The sequence below is a fragment of the Ranitomeya variabilis genome, chromosome 2 (assembly GCF_051348905.1).
Source record: "Ranitomeya variabilis isolate aRanVar5 chromosome 2, aRanVar5.hap1, whole genome shotgun sequence".
In the NCBI taxonomy this organism is placed as follows: domain Eukaryota; kingdom Metazoa; phylum Chordata; class Amphibia; order Anura; family Dendrobatidae; genus Ranitomeya; species Ranitomeya variabilis.
In genome coordinates, this window is record NC_135233.1 from 689,612,870 (window position 1) to 689,630,723 (window position 17,854).

Here is a 17,854-nt window from a genome sequence, read left to right on the forward strand (position 1 = left end):
GCGCCATGGGACCGGTGAGGCACTGCAGAAAGGTGAAGACCTCGGAGGGAGAGTTTAAGGGTTGGGACAGGAACCTTACATTGGAGTCACCACTCCAGCACTGGAAAAAAAAAACGCTTGAGCTTTAAGCCTATAGTCAGATTCATTGAGGTCTGTTCACTTTTTTTTTTACTAGCATATAAAAGCAATTTGTCTTTTTTCCCCAAACCCATTACCCTAGCAGCTTTTATACAGAACTTCTAACATGTGTCCATTACACAAATTAACAGATTTATAGAGAAATTGCTTTACTTTATTTTGTCTAGTTTTAAATATATCCATTTTGCAAGACATAGTTGACATTCTGCAGACATCAAAATTTCTAATGTCTAGTGTCATTCAAACTTGTAAATATTAGAATATAAATAGATCTAAATGTTTTTTTTTCAAGTCTGGCCAGCCCTGGAAGAATGGGTAGAAGATTACTTCTACTCTTTCTGAATTATACATGGCAGACATACATTCTGTATTAGTTCATTATTAATATATGTTTGACACTATAAGGATCCATGCAGGCTTGTAGCGCTATTTTGTAGTCCTGGAAAGGTACTTCGGTGCATATCGGCTCCAAAAGTTGTCCTCTTCTTACCATCTCCGATAACGCTGAAGCCATAATGTTAAGCTTTGTTAGATCTACAAGGATAGGAAAGGTAAAAAAAAGGGAATATGAAGTCATGGTGTTTTGTACAGTCTTCAATCTGAATTAAATATTTGCTTTAAAAAAATAAAAAGGCTGGTCTCACATGTTTATAATACGATTGTCATTTTATAAAATCGCTAAACCAAGTAAAGGCTCTACATCCCCTTCCCCCAGTAGTATGGGTCGTTTCTTTTCCTACTCCATGGTGGTGAAGTCTGGGAGAAGATGAGAGAGCCTCCTGAAGTGAGTGTCCCTCACTGGAGTTTTTGGTTAATCTCTGCAAGAAATGGGCTTCATCCTCCACAGTCTCCTGGAGGCACTGATGGCAGAGTCTGCTCTCAGGGATTGTAGTTATGTCCACACAGGGCCGCTGTCAGGGCTTTACTACCCTTACTGCTGTATGGGGCCCGGAGAGCATCAGTACAGAGGGGGGCCCATACCCCGCCTCTTATGCTTCTGCTCACTGGCCACCATCGTGCACTAAAGTGCACACACTTCAGCACTGGGGCCTGGGAGCTTCTCCCAGAGCTCCACTGCCATCTAATCTTGATGACTGTGCAGCTCCAGCTCCCTTCGCCTTCTCTGGCCTTCCATTAAGGCGACGGTGCATATGTGCCAACATTGTATGAGGATGCTAGGAGCAGAGCTGCGCCTGTAGCGGATCTTCCGGAAGGTAAGTATGAAAAAAGTTCTGTATTTTTTTCTTAAAATTAATTAAATGGGTGAGGGGAGGAGGAGGGAACTGCACATGATGAAGTGGGGGAAGGGGACTTGCAAGTGATGAAGTGTGTTTGAGGAGGGACTGCAAATAATGAAGTGGAGAGGAGTGGGGGGGACAGTGGACTACAAACGATAAAGTGGGGATGAAGGGGACTGAAAATGATTAAGTGAGGGAGTGAATAGGAGTGCATATGATGAAGTGAGGGGAGAACGGGGACTACAAATGATGAACTGAGGGTGAGGGATGGGGGATAGTAATTGAAGGTGGGGATGGGGAGAGCAAATTATGAATTGAAGGTGTGGGGAGAGCAAATGATGACCTGAGGGAGAGCAAATAGTGATGAACTTTGAGGGTGGGGGGCGTAAATGATTTTTTGAATGTGGGAGATAACAGTCGATAATGAATAGAGGGTGGGAGAGAGAGAAGACATGACAATGAATTGTGGTGGAAGGGGCATGTAAAATGAATTGGGGGAGTTGGAGGAACATAGTGGGGGCCGTTGAGGATGTAGTGACTGGTAATGAATTGGGGGAAACAGTACAGGGGCTAATTAATTTATAGATTTATTAGGTGGGGAAAGTGGCTATTTATAGTTAGTGGAGACACAGTGGTGCATTATAATTTGTATTTTGAATGGTGGGTTGCACAATAATTATATATTAATGGTTTGTGCACGTTTGTATTCAGAGGTGTAGTGTAGAAGAAAGCAGAAAACTGGGGAATGTGCTCTGGATAACTGTTATTTTATACAGAGACGAGTCCTGGCTGGAAAAAGTAATGGCATTCAGCGCTGCATGAAAAAGAAAAGCAAATATGAAGGAATTCAGCTAGAGACTTCACTGGTGAGTCGGTGTGTTACATGTACACTGATATTATACACTATATACTGTGTACAGAGCTCATGTGCATAATGTCACTAGTGAGTCAGTGTGTTACCTGTACACTGACACTATATACAGAACTCCTGTGTATAATGTCACTAGTGATCACTGTATTACCTGTACACTGACACTATATACAGAGCTCCTGTGTATCTCACTGGTGATCACTGTATTACCTGTACATTTACAGTAAATAGAGATTCTGTATATAATGGCACTTTGTATTATTTTGTTAATTAGTGATCAGTATTGTAGTATTCGGTCATTATGTGGTGGCAATATGTGGTCTGGTCATGATGTGGCTGTATTTATTCCTTGTATGTGGTATTATTCAGTTGATAGTTGGTGGTAATATGTGGTCTGGTCATGGCTTGGCAGTATTGGCTACTTGTATGGCTTATTATTTGGTCACTAAGTGATGGTAATATGTGATCTGGTCATGGTATGGCTGTATTTTTCCCTTGTATGTGGTAGTATTTGGTCACTATATGGTGGTAATATGTGTTCAGGTCATGGTGTGATGGTATTTGTCTCTTGTATGTGGTATTAATGGTCATTTAAAAAATAAAATTGTGACGTTCTCTTAAAGAAAAATATATAAAAATATGCCTAAACAGTTTTTGGGATATTTTAAGAAATGTTTAATAGGTTAGAGTAAAGTAGTACCTGGCCAAGAGAGTCTACCTTGTCCTGGTGGTGGCTAAAAAAATCTTTTGGCCAGAACAAAAGCTGCTGGCTATTTATGTGATCTGGTGTTTGATGGGAACTGTTAATCTGATTGGTGAGAATGTGGTGCAGAAGTTTAGTTTTTCCAAGAGTGAGAGGTAGGACTGTGGAAGATTCGAGGGGTGTAGGTGGAGCTGGGCGGAGTCTCAAGGGGGCCTGAAGATTTTGCCAGTATGGTGCCCTTTAAATTTCTAGCGGCAGCCCTGTGTCCAGATTCAGTGAGTAGGCTGTGGGCACTCAGTCTGTATATCATCAATTTCTGTGATTTGTTCATGTTGCTCCACAAGACGCTGAGATATTCCACTTTGCCTTTGTGTACCATCTTCTGGATTTTGCTTTTTGTCAAGCCATGCAGATTGGTGGCTTGGTTAGGCTGGTTTTGGGTGGTTTGTTGGGGGGCTTTGTTCTACTTGGGCTTCCTGATGTAGCAAGGATTTCTGATGATAGAAGCTGAGCTACTACTTTGTAGATGAGTCTTGAATGATAGCACTTTCTTCAGGATTTCTAGGTGTAGTGGAAATCTGCCCAATTCTGCTTCACATTCGCTGTTTGATTTGCTCTGATTGACTTAGACAAGGTGTTTGCCGAACCTAGGTGGAATATTTCTGTTGACCTAGTGTCCCACTGTGACCAGTTTGAGTGCCTCAAACTTTGCTACCATACTGAAGGATTGGGGCAATTATGGTATCAAAGCATTTTAGCCAGACGGATACAGGTGCCTTGAGATGGTACAGTTGTTTTCTGATGGCATAGAAGTCTTTGAAATCCTTGTCTTTCAACAACTCTATGGCTTGCTTAAAGCTCCCTGATCAACTGAGTTCTAGGCCCAGGTAGGAGTGCTTGTTGGTTTCTGAAAGTGGACAGTTGTCTATTATGAAGGGAGATGGGCAGCTGGTTTCTTCTTTCTTTTCTGGAAAAAACATATTAGCTTTCTTCCAGTTAATTGGCAGTGCCCATGTGGGGTTTTCAAGTGATCTTGTATGCTTTTCTCAGTGATAACAGCATGAGGTCATCAGTATTCATCGGAAATTTCACCTTGATGTCATGGAAGGTGATGTCACGGGTGTGTCAGAGACGGCAGACAATCGCATAGCATCTGGTTGCAGAAGGTCTCTGCGGTTAGCTTTGCAGATGCCTTCCTATTCCTTCAGACTCTTGGATCCAGTGGCAACCTCCCCTGGCTTTAATTAATACACCTGGACCTGGGTGTTTATTGACATCCTGGCTGCTTCTGGGAATCGCCGGTTATATTTGCATTTCTCCCTGTTGAAGCTTGGAGCTATAGCTGTCGGCTATCTTCCTCTTTGGTGCTGTTGGAGGACGTCAGTGTTTTCTCTCCAAGTCAACTCAGAGGGACAGAGTGCCCTCTGTATCCAGTGAGGACAAGGGATTGATTACCTGCTTCAGTCCATGTTTCCAGGAGGATCTGTATATCAATATTTTTCAGTTTTTGATTGAAGTCTGGATTGCCGTTCTTACATCCCAAGGCTGAAGTTTTCAGGTCATGGATATTGCAGCTACTGATGATTAAATGTGACATTGTGAGCGTGGTCTTTATCACCTCCATATCAGTAATTGCTCTACTCTGTATGGGGAGGGTTGTGTATTCCATGGTTTGTGTTTCCCATGGCCTAATTTTGGGTACAGTTCACAGTTTCCAGTTTGCTGAGCATAGTCAGTTTTAGGTCTATGTGTTGGTAGTGCTCTTTCTAGAGGTTTTTGATTCATGTGGGTGGTCCAGGTCACTCGACTCTGTTTAGCACTATGTCTTTGAGTTCGTAGACAAGAACTCTGATTCCTTGGTTGTTGAGATGTTTATCATCATACAGGTGATAGAGATTTATGGCAGGATGTTGTGAGCGATGTCTGGTGTCAAGGTGGTCTTGGCTGCTAGCTCTTTGATGTATTGGGTGATGTGTCTGGGGACATCTTTTCTTGCCAGCAGAGATGACAGGATGACCTTACAGCCTGGGAACTTTTGTCTTGTAGGCTTTGCTAGCTGGCACAATTGTTCAATATATATTATTTATTACGGCTGTTGCTTCTTCTATAGATGAGCAGTGGATTTTGGAAACCCTTTTTCTTGGGAAAAGTCACGTTGTTTTGAGGTATTTTCTATTGTAGGCAGCACGGTGACGCATGGGCAGCACGGTGGCGCAGTGGTTAGCACAGCAGCCTTGCAGCGCTGGAGTCCTGGGTTCTAATCCCACCTTGGACAACATCTGCAAAGAGTTTGTATGTTCTCTCCGTGTTTGCGTGGGTTTCCTCCGGGCACTCCGGTTTCCTCCCACATTCCAAAGACATACTGATAGGGAATTTAGATTGTGAGCCCCATCGGGGACAGCGATGATAATGTGTGCAAACTGTAAAGCGCTGCGTAATATGTTAGCGCTATATAAAAATAAAGATTATTATTATTATTATTGTAGGTCTATAATCTGGACTGTATCAGGATGTGGTGATTGGCTTCTCCCATGTAGTCTTTTGTTTGCATTCTGTTTGCTACTCTGTCATATTGTGGGGGCCCGCTGTCATTCTTGACTTGGGGTTTTTATATTTGGCTCTGGACCACCCTATATTTCTCGGTTACTTTCTGCATTGCTCTCTATATTTAGGTGGTTATTTAAGTTAGTGGTGTTATTGTTGTTGGCTCTCACTTTGTCTGCAACTCTCCTCTTCCCTGGGTCCCCCTCTTGGGTTACGGGTGGTGTCCAGCTCTTTAACTTTGCTATCTCTCCTCTTCGTTTTGCATTTTCTTGCCGCAGTTCAAGTTTGATTTCCTGGACTGCTGAGTCTAGTACACACTTTAGTCTGGTTATCTCTGCATCTGTGTGGTTATTTGTCTTTGGAGTTGCTCCTTAAATATTGTAAAGCTCCTCTCCAGCTGTAACAGGCAATCTATGGGGATCTCTAGTGTGGGGGGGGGGGAGCATGATTAGGGCTTTGGGCAGCAGGGGGATCTCTGGTGGTCCACTCTGTAGAAATCTGCTCTTCACTGTTCCTACATGCTGGCCTTACCTCTTTGTGTTTGAGCCTTGACTTTAATGTGAAGAAATATTTCTTCAAACGCCTGAAGGATGCCCTCATTGTCCGACATGACTATTATGCCAGAGTGGTATAAATTAATGGTGATTGTGACGTAGTCATTCTGTGGGTCTTTTACTCTGATTTGTCGGCCCCTGCTGATGCCACATTTTAAAATGTTTTTATACACTGTGTGCAGAATTATTAGGCAAGTTGTATTTTAGAGGATTATTTTTATTATTGATCAACAACTATGTTCTCAATCAACCCAAAAGACTCATAAATATCAAAGCTTAATATTTTTGGAAGTTGGAGTGGTTTTTTTTTAGATTTGGCTATCTTAGGAGAATATCTGTTTGTGCAGGTAACTATTACTGTGCAGAATTATTAGGCAACTTAATAAAAACCAAATAAATTCCCATCTCACTTGTTTATTTCCACCAGGTAAACCAATATCACTGCACAAAATTTAGAAATAAACATTTCTAACATTCAAAAAACAAACCCCCCCAAAATTAATGACCAATATAGCCACCTTTCTTTATGATGACACTCAACAGACTTCCATTCAAAGATTCTGTCAGTTGCTTGATCTGTTTATGATCACCATTGCGTGCAGCAGCCACCACAGCCTCCCAGACACTGTTCTGAGAGGTGTACTGTTTTCCCTCCCTGTAGATCTCACATTTTATGAGGGACCACAGGTTCTCTATGGAGTTCAGATCAGGTGAAAAGGGAGCCATGTCATTATTTTTTCTTCTTTGAGACCTTTACTGGCCAGCCACGCTGTGGAGTAGTTGGAGGCATGTGATGGAGCATTGTCCTACATGAAAATCATGTTTTTTTTGAACGATACCAACTTCTTCCTGTACCACTGCTTGAAGAAGTTGTCTTCCAGAAACTGGCAGTAGGTCTGGGAGTTGAGCTTCACTCCATCCTCAACTCGAAAAGGTCCCACAAGTTCATCTTTGATGATACCAGCCCATACCAGTAACCCACCTCCACCTTGCTGGTGTCTGAGTCGGAGTGCAGCTCTCTGCCCTTTACTGATCCAGCCTCTGGCCCATCAAAAGTCACTCTCATTTCATCAGTCCATAAAACCTTTGAAAAGTCAGTTTTAAGATATTTCTTGGCCCAGTCTTGACGTTTTATCTTATGTTTCTTGTTCAAAGGTGGTCGTTTATCAGCCTTCCTTAAATTGGCCATGTCCCTGAGTACTGCACACCTTGTTCTTTTTGTTACTCCAGTAACATTGCAGCTCTGAAATATGGAAAAACTGGTGGCAAATGGCATCTTGGCAGCTTCACGCTTGATTTTCCTCAATTCATGGGCAGTTATTTTGCGCCTTTTTTGCCCAACACGCTTCTTGCGACCCTGTTGGCTATTTGCCATGAAACGCTTGATTGTTCGGTAATCACACTTCAAAAGTTTGGCAATTTCAAGACTGCTGCATCCCTCTGCAAGACATCTCACAATTTTGGACTTTTCAGAGCCCGCCAAATTTCTCTTCTGACCCATTTTGCCAAAGAAAAGGAAGTTGCCCAATAATTAAGCACACATTATATAGGGTTTTGATGTCATTAGACAACACCCCTCCTCATTACAGAGATGCACATCACCTGATTTACTTAATTGGTAGTTGGCTCTCAAGCCTGAACAGCTTGAAGTAGGACAACATGTATAAAAAGTATCATGTGATCAAAATACAACTTGCCTAATAATTCTGCACGCAGTGTAGTGTTTGCACAGGGCTGTATGCCAGGCGGAAGGCTACTCGCTATAGAAGATGACACGTGTCTTTCTCTTATCTTCTTCCTTAAGGAAAATTGATTTCTGCTTTTTGCCTGATGGTGGAGTGTTTTATGGTCTTTCCTGCACTCATGCTCTTGTGATCTATCGATATGTTATCTCATGTCGCCCAAGCCGCTGCTGCTACAATACTGACCTCTATACTAGGCTCAGTTACAAAGCTAGGATTCTCTGTGTCCAAAATGTGATTTATTTTCAAATTTCCTTTTGGGCTTGTCCTCTAGAGGGAATCTATAGGGTTTGGAGATGTAGAGAGATGTAGCAAAATGTCTTTACTTCTTGATGTTCAGCTCTGGGGTCTGTCAGACTTGACATTCTTTGCTGCATGCAGCCTGTGTTGTACAGTTCTCGCTTGTCATCTAAAATTCCTCTTGAATCCTGGTTTCTTCTTTTCTTTCTTGGATGTGTTTCAGTCCTGCTCACTTCTGCCTTCCATGGAGCCAATATTTTCCAGATTTTGCCTTACAGGTTGCTTATTACAATGTGTAAGTTGTTAAAATATCTGTAGCTCATGTTTAGTGCAGATCACTCCTGGGAACCCTGGGTGTTGTTCTCTCTCTTTCTCTCCCTCGCTCTCTATCTCCCCTTCTTCACCTCTTCTCTGTAGCTATTTTAGACATAAGCCATGTTCTTTACTGAAAGCTTTTCATAAGACTCATTATTATCACAGGCAGGACTACAATAATAAGTAACACCTCTATACAATGCTGATAGCACAGAATTCACCATTCATAAAAGGTGATTTCACAGCTGACCTTGATCCTCCTCCTTTGCACTCACCCATTATATTTTTCACTAAAAAGCATATTGTTGGAGACTATTGCTGTGAATGTTCATATGAAGTTCAGATACAGTATATAGATGTCTATTTGATTCCAAACATCTATAACACAATGGACTGACTGTACTAGTGCTTCATGTTTACTTACCATGCATGTGGTTTCGCTTCCATTGTGTCATCCAAAAGCCACATACTTTCATGTTTTTAAATATTAATGCTTTCTAAAATAAAGCAAATGTTGATAATTTTATGTTCAGAAGACAGTCAGAAAATTCTAGTAAAATAAGTATAATTTGTATCAATATTATAGACTCAAAGTCTGAACAATGGCGCTGCTAGATTGCTGTAGGTAATGTCGGGAAATAAAATATGACACTCAAACAGCAATTTTAAGAGTTGGAAATGATGCAGTTTTTGGAAAAATACCAGAGATCCAAATCCCAGGCAACAATTCCGGTTTCAGTGGTTGGACTCCACCAAATCTAATAGTAGGTAAATTCCTTCAACACCTTCATGCCACAGCCGGTTTTAATTTTCCTGACCAGTGTCAATTTATGAAGTAATAAATCTGGAATGATTCACCATATCTCAGTGATTCTGACATTGCTTTTTCATGACACATTTGACTTCATGATAGTGGTAAAGTTAGGTCTATATGACTAGCGCTTATTTATGAAAATATCGAAAATTTGACAAATTTAGAAAAACTCAATTTTTGAACTTAGAATTTTTATGCCCTCAAAAAAGTCATACTGCAGAAAACAATAAACAACATGTACCACATGATATAGGTATAGATAGATATAGATATAGAGAGAGATAGATATATATAATCTATTATATTTTTTACTTCCACTTTATGGCAGCATTACTTTTAAACATTTTTTTAGAAGGGTTAAAAAATGAGGAACACTTTATTTTTCATCGGGATGTTTGCAGAACCAAAGCGAACCTTGAAAGGTTTGCTCATCTCTAGTAATGACAACATTTTCTGCTCCAATTTCTGTGGAAACACCATCTACATCAATGTACACATAAATACGCACAGATAACTATTACCATAAAAACTGCTACGACAAATACATGTTCATTAATAAACCAACCTCTCTGATTATTGGGAAAACATTAGAGATAAACAAATCTTTTGAAATTCAAGCTAACCAGCTTTGCAAAATTCTTTTTCCTTTTTTTGAAAAATTTGATTTGCAATGAATCAAAAGAACTGCAAAGCCTTCAACTATCTTGAAAAGATGTGTAGATCACTCTAAGGTCCCCTAGGATTGTATGTATCCCATTTCAAGCTCCATAATGCAAACACACCCTAAACCCACATGCGCATGTTGAGTATTTGAGTTTTTCACCTTCGTATTCAAAAGCCAAAACCAGGAGTGGAACAGTCAGAGCAAAAGTATAATAGAAACAAGTGCAACACTTCTGCATGTTTCACCCACTCCTGGTTTTGATTTACAAATTCTGCAGTATAAAACTAACCAAATACTCAACGTCTGTGTGCTGCTCGTGTCTGTAGCGTCACAAAATACCTGCATGTGTGATATACTTATATATATATATATACACACACTCACTGGCCACTTTATTAGGTACACCTGTCCAACTTCTTGTTAACACTTAATTTCTAATCAGCCAATCACATGGCGGCAACTCAGTGCATTTAGGCATGTAGACATGGTCAAGACAATCTCCTGCAGTTCAAACCGAGCATCAGTATGGGGAAGAAAGGTGATTTGAGTGCCTTTGAACGTGGCATGGTTGTTGGTGCCAGAAGGGCTGGTCTGAGTATTTCAGAAACTGCTGATCTACTGGGATTTTCACGCACAACCATCTCTAGGGTTTACAGAGAATGGTCCGAAAAAGAAAAAAAATCCAGTGAGCGGCAGTTCTGTGGGCGGAAATGCCTTGTTGATGCCAGAGGTCAGAGGAGAATGGGCAGACTGGTTCGAGCTGATAGAAAGGCAACAGTGACTCAAATCGCCACCCGTTACAACCAAGGTAGGCCTAAGAGCATCTCTGAATGCACAGTGCGTCGAACTTTGAGGCAGATGGGCTACAGCAGCAGAAGACCACACCGGGTACCACTCCTTTCAGCTAAGAACAGGAAACTGAGGCTACAATTTGTACAAGCTCATCGAAATTGGACAGTAGAAGATTGGAAAAACGTTGCTTGGTCTGATGAGTCTCGATTTCTGCTGCGACATTTGGATGGTAGGGTCAGAATTTGGCGTAAACAACATGAAAGCATGGATCCATCCTGCCTTGTATGGAGCATCTTTGGGATGTGCAGCCGACAAATCTGCGGCAACTGTGTGATGCCATCATGTCAATATGGACCAAAATCTCTGAGGAATGCTTCCAGCACCTTGTTGCATCTATGCCACGAAGAATTGAGGCAGTTCTGAAGGCAAAAGGGGGTCCAACCCGTTACTAGCATGGTGTACCTAATAAAGTGGCCGGTGAGTGTATGTATTGCTAGTTATGGTGAGGGCTGGTTCCTCTGCTGGGAAAAACTGCATCCACACAGATTATCCAATCCCTTACTGGGAGATCGATCACTTTAGCCTGCACCTGGAGATGTGCACGATCCCTCAGAGGGGAGGAGATGCTTCTGACAGGTTGCCATGTGTCAAGCAGAAAAGATGTAGGAAGAAGTAGCAAGATGGAGGTCCGCAAGCAGAAGAGAGGAGCATGGACTCTCTGCTAGTACAAGCTGCAAAACACAGGGCATCAGTCAGGGCCGGCGTCAGCACCCGGGCAAGTGCCGGGGCCCTGACAAGACAGGGGGGCCCACTCACGCAGTCATACATCCATCTGGCTGCTTTAACCCTTTCTACCCTTTCAATTTGCCCTGCCTGGCACAAGCATCTTCTCAGTCAGTGCAGGGCCAGGCACATAGGGGTTAAGGACACAGCCAGCGTGACATTTTCGGCGGAGAGTTCTCCTGCTCTGCTCTCCTGGCTGTGTGCACTGTGCAGTGCTGAACTAATCAGGCACAGGCAGATTCCGGACTGGAGGAGCTGCTACCGGCACCTGAGTGAGTGCCATGCTATATCGCTGTATATTCTGACAGTCTGGGTGACCTGGGGCGGCCATGGGCTGGGTGGCTGCAGCTGACATATATATATATATATATATATATATATATACTACAGCAGCCGCCCAGCCCAGGCCCCCAGCACAGCCTGTATAGATACAGTGTATATAATATATATACAGGATAGGTGCTGGGGGCCTGGGCTGGGCGGCTGTTGAAGTACATACACTGCACAGTACCACTCCCCTGTATATATACACCGCACAGTACCTCTCCCCTGTATATATACACCGCACAGTACCTCTCCCCTGTATATATACACCGCACAGTACCTCTCCCCTGTATATATACACTGCACAGTACCTCTCCCCTGTATATATACACTGCACAGTACCACTCCTCCTGTATATATACTGTACACTGCACAGTACCACTCCTCCTGTCCTGTATATATACACCGCACAGTACCTCTCCCCTGTATATATACACTGCACAGTACCTCTCCCCTGTATATATACACTGCACAGTACCTCTCCCCTGTATATATACTCCGCACAGTACCTCTCCCCTGTATATATACACTGCACGGTACCTCTCCCCTGTATATATACTCTGCACAGTACCACTCCCCTCTATATATACTCCGCACAGTACCTCTCCCCTTTATATATACACTGCACAGTACCATCACGCCCCTGTATATATACCGTGCACAGTACCATCACTCCCCTGTATATATACACTGCAGAATTTACAATAGCTATCACTCATGTAAGAAGTGAAATCTGGCATTGTACTATACCTATATTTCTCTGCTGTATCTGGGCATCATGAATCGTGGTATGTGTTAAAGGGGGGGGGGGCACTGAGACTCTTTCGCCCGGGGCCCTCAAAAACCTGGAGCCGGCCCTGGCATCAGTCCCTAGGGCACAGAGACTTCCAGGGTCCGGTACTAAACATAAAGATGGGTTGGTTTTCATATAACGAGCAGTAGAGTGCTTTTGACCAGGAGTTCAGCAGCGCAAGAGAGGGTGTTTTCCACAAGATTCAAGCTGCCTGCTCGAGGGAAGGGATCACAGATCCAGTAATAGCATATCTTTTCCCTGGTCTTAGGGTACTACAATATTTGGGGGTATTTATCTTTGCATCAAGTGTTAATGTGCTTCATGTGTGTAAACTATTTCCCTTTACTACATTATGATTTTTTTCTATCATTATATATATATATACACTCACTGGCCACTTTATTAGGTACACCTGTCCAACTTCTTGTTAACACTTAATTTCTAATCAGCCAATCACATGGCGGCAACTCAGTGCATTTAGGCATGTAGACATGGTCAAGACAATCTCCTGCAGTTCAAACCGAGCATCAGTATGGGGAAGAAAGGTGATTTGAGTGCCTTTGAACGTGGCATGGTTGTTGGTGCCAGAAGGGCTGGTCTGAGGATTTCAGAAACTGCTGATCTACTGGGATTTTCACGCACAACCATCTCTAGGGTTTACAGAGAATGGTCCGAAAAAGAAAAAAAATCCAGTGAGCGGCAGTTCTGTGGGCGGAAATGCCTTGTTGATGCCAGAGGTCAGAGGAGAATGGGCAGACTGGTTCGAGCTGATAGAAAGGCAACAGTGACTCAAATCGCCACCCGTTACAACCAAGGTAGGCCTAAGAGCATCTCTGAACGCACAGTGCGTCGAACTTTGAGGCAGATGGGCTACAGCAGCAGAAGACCACACCGGGTACCACTCCTTTCAGCTAAGAACAGGAAACTGAGGCTACAATTTGTACAAGCTCATCGAAATTGGACAGTAGAAGATTGGAAAAACGTTGCTTGGTCTGATGAGTCTCGATTTCTGCTGCGACATTCGGATGGTAGGGTCAGAATTTGGCGTAAACAACATAAAATCTTTGGGATGTGGTGGAACGGGAGATTCGCATCAGGGATGTGCAGCCGACAAATCTGCGGCAACTGTGTGATGCCATCATGTCAATATGGACCAAAATCTCTGAGGAATGCTTCCAGCACCTTGTTGAATCTATACCACGAAGAATTGAGGCAGTTCTGAAGGCAAAAGGGGTCCAACCCGTTACTAGCGTGGTGTACCTAATAAAGTGGCCGGTGAGTGTATATATATATATATATATATATATATATATATATATATATATATATATATATATATATATATATATATATATACACACACACACATATACACACGCACACTGGATACAGGCCAACTGGCCCTCTTTTTCTAGCTATACGTCTGTGCAGGGTCAGACAGGAGTAAAGGGACAGCCGTCGTATGAGCGGGGGCGCCAATTTCTTGCCAAGTTAGGGTGCCAACCTCCGCATCTAGGTAGGATTACAGGCAGGTGCAAAGATAGGGTTATACCACTCCTTCCGGCACTTCGGCTGAGTAAGAGTGTTATTTACTGAGCACCATTATAGTTCTACACAGTGTGATGAAGTAGTATACATTATATATTTCCCAGGGCCATAGGGTCATTTTTTGAGGCTAAGTTTGCTCAGGGGCTACACTCTGCACGTCTTTATCGTAGCAGAAAGTGGTATATTAGGTTGAATATTACCTTGAGAGTATTTATTTATCCCGAGGCTGTCTATCAAGAATACAGATTCCCTCGGATGATAGGTAGCCCTTAGTCTCCTGCACAAATTTTTTTGTTTATTACACTTTTTTTCGTGTCTTTGCTGCGTAGACTTTGTCACCTTCATGTGGTAATTTACTAGGTATTGTATTAACTTAATAAAGGTTATATTATAGAGAGGGGTTTTTTTATTAGTAAGTAGGATATTAATGAGGTAAATAAACACAGCCTGGTGTTGGAACCAGACTAAGCACCCAATCATGAAATTATCATAAAATGTTCCGGTCATAATAGTTCGAAACGATGGGTTATGGGCCCATGAATGTCTGTAGTGGCGAGGATGCAGTGGCTTTTCAAGCTGATTGAGAAAGCTAGAGACTGGCCTATGTTCTCCTGTATGTAAAGGAGCAGATTATCGTTTCTGTTTTGAACCAAAGTTTCCTCTTTTCCAAAAAAGACCAACCGAGATATGTTGCTGCTTTTATTTTTTTAACATGCAAGTAACTGGCCATAGTATTGGCGTATGCATACACCTATACTGATCAAGCAAATAGCGTGCCAGCTCTGAAATATCTCTCTCCCTAAGCATTAAATCACTATATTATTCTCTTTTCTTCACACACTATTCGTCACTACTGTGTCATCACACACACTATTTGTACGATTTGTTCACTATTTTATGACTTTTGCTATTTCTATGGCTAAGCGGAGCTGAGACATGTTCTCCCTATCCAGGTTTACCACAAAATGGCTATTGCATTCCCTGCTTCAACATTTCTGCAAGCTATGACAGTCACTCTTGATTCGCTAACCCACCATGTGATGGGATAGCTGCAAGGTATTATGGGGAAGTCCACCTGCCAGTCTGTAGTGAAGGTCGTGTGATCCTTTTCTGGCTGATGTAATCTTATGCAAGGTGTAAAATGGCAGTTAGGAGATTCAGATAAAATGAACTTAAAATTGTTTAAATTCTTCCCGATCAGTGAATTCCTAAATCATTTTGTTCATCTCTATTTAATAAATACCCTACAGATACATTTGTTATTGACATGCTGATGAGAAAAAATGCTGTTAGTAAGTATTAACCCCTTACTGACCTCGGACGGGATAGTACGTCCGAGGTCAGCTCCCCTGCTTTGATGCAGGGCTCCGCGGTGTTAGGCGTCTATGAACTCGTAGTGACCTGGAGAATCATAATGGCAGGTCAGTTTTAGCATTTAGTGAACCTAGCAAAAAAGCCAAGCAAAAAACAAGCGTGGGATTGCACTTTTTTTGCAATTTCACCGCACTTGGAATTTTTTTCCTGTTTTCTAGTACACGACATGCTAAAACCAATGAAGTTGTTCAAAAGTACAACTCGTCCCGCAAAAAATAAGCCCTCACATGGCCAAATTGACGGAAAAATAAAAAAGTTATGGCTCTGGGAAGGAGGGGAGTGAAAAATGAACACGGAAAAACGAAAAATCCCAAGGTCATGAAGGGGTTAAGACAGGTGCCATTCTGGAGAGTGGCTAAATTATCATAAGTTAAATACTAAGGTGGGAAATGTGATCTGGTCAACAAGGTAATTAAGAATGATGCTTATGGTTCTACTAATGTATGTGAATGAGTATGTGAATACATACTGCAGGTAAAGGCGTTGGTTTTCTTGACATTCCTCCATATGTTACCATAGTGCTCCCATCCCTATGGAATACATAATAAAACGATTTTTAAGCATATTTTGTAAGAGGAACATGGGTTGCTATGTTTATATAATATAGATATTTATAATTTTTTTTAATAGAAATAGCAAATATTTTTCATAATGGAAGTCAAACAAAATGTGCTAAGAAAAATAGATTGCTTAACAATGGAAAAAAAGTACAAAGCATTGTTCTGCCAGCTGACCACCTGTTCTCTTGATATTATCTTAAGTTATTTTTTTTTTTTAAGATTATCAGCTCCGTACTTATAAAGAGCCCTACATAATGATTTATGCCAAAAGCATGGCATCAACTTCTCCCAGGATCCTCAAGAAGGATTTGTTTAGGCTCATAATGTATCTTAAAGGGATCTCCAACCAAATGATGTCCTGTATTTGTGTGACTGTTATGTGCTCAAGCATCCACTTCCCCCTATATATTTACTGGGAATCCGCTAGAATATGAACAGAAAAATATACATCTTGTTTTTTCCATTAAGAGCTGGTTATATTGAATAGGAACCTAAGCAGTTTCTCTGCAGTTACCCAGGACTGAACCCTCAGGAATAACTTGAGTGGATCACGTGTACCTTGATACTCCGACTGGATCTACACTTATTGTGGATCACATCCCCTAACAGGAGTACAGTCAACAGTCAGTTCCTGCTGCAACAACAGTTTACCTAAAGAAAGTCTATCACCAAGTTTATACTGCCCCATTCCTTTGGCAGTCTTTCCTCAGTACGATACAATACTTTAAAGGGCATTATCAAGTTTGGAAGTTATCCCCTATCCATGGGATAAAGGGTAACTTCCCGTTAGCTGAGGTTTCAACTGCTAGGACTCTCACAGATCTCAAGAACTGAGGCTCTGACGAGCCCTGAGTAAATGGAATGGTGGTCGAACTAGCAACTGCCATTCCGTTGGTCTTATGGCCGTGCCGAAGGCAAGATGAGAGCAGTGCTCAGCTATCACATTAAGAATAAATGGAACGACCAAATGCATACGCTCAAACATGAATGTGCAAAAACTTGTCTTTATATTCGTTCTAGCAGGTCTGCTCCAAGCACCACTGCCAGTGCCCTTTTTGTTTTAAAGGGAACCTGTCAGCTGATACATGCTGTGCAAACCCTTTAACTATATGATATCCTAATGAATCTGCCTCTGTCAACATTGTGTCCTGGCCCTGACAGAATGTGAGCTACCTGAAGCCACCAAGGAAGTTAATATTAAAGGGACTGTCCAGCCTCAGAGTACAAGTCTGCAGTCACTCTGAATCCTCACTGCACGCTGTGAGGATTCAGCGGTGCTGGCGGCGGGCACATGACAGCAAGTATGTGATTTGCACACATGCAGTCATATGCCGAATAGATGTGCACTATATTGTTCAATCTAAGTGAATTGAGTGAGGCTGGACACATCTAGTCAAAATGTGGCTGGAAGTATGTGCATTGTGCCTAATGCTAGGATTCATAAGTCTGCAGTCATAAAGAGTGGCTGCAGTCTTTTACCCTAAGACCTGACCACTCTTTTAACCCCTTTTCCTTTTTGGGCATTACATAAATATGTTATTTGGATATTAAGTCAGTAAAATATAAAATATGTGAGGGATAGACACCATTTTTCTACATTTGTATGGAAACTAGGCTCTGGGTAGCTATTCTGTTTGAGTGTTTTGCAAATGGGCACAATGCCCTTTATACAGATCAAATAAAACTAGCTTTCTTATTGACAGGCAGTTTAATACTTCTTTCCTAATAATTCCAAGTATCAGCTGCTGTACTAATAGGATTTCTCCAGCCGTGAGTTGTAGACTGTATTCATGTCTGCTTCCTAAACAAATCATATAGAGTCATTATCTAAGACAAGGTGGCAATCAGGTTACCAGA

General features: G+C 41.9%; 1 protein-coding gene across 1 annotated transcript in view; it reads right to left on the reverse strand.

The window, feature by feature from the left end:
• Positions 1 to 274: 274 nt before the first annotated feature.
• The window catches only part of LOC143809838 (enoyl-[acyl-carrier-protein] reductase, mitochondrial-like), a 215,804-nt gene continuing 198,224 nt past the window's right edge, over positions 275 to 17,854 (reverse strand). Inside the window, exons 8-10 of the mRNA XM_077292831.1 lie at positions 15,907 to 15,967; positions 8,770 to 8,842; positions 275 to 672 (exon numbers count right to left, since the gene is read on the reverse strand). Of these exons, the coding sequence (XP_077148946.1) occupies positions 509 to 672; positions 8,770 to 8,842; positions 15,907 to 15,967 (298 nt within the window). The 3' untranslated portion in view covers positions 275 to 508. The remainder of the gene's footprint in view (positions 673 to 8,769; positions 8,843 to 15,906; positions 15,968 to 17,854) is intronic.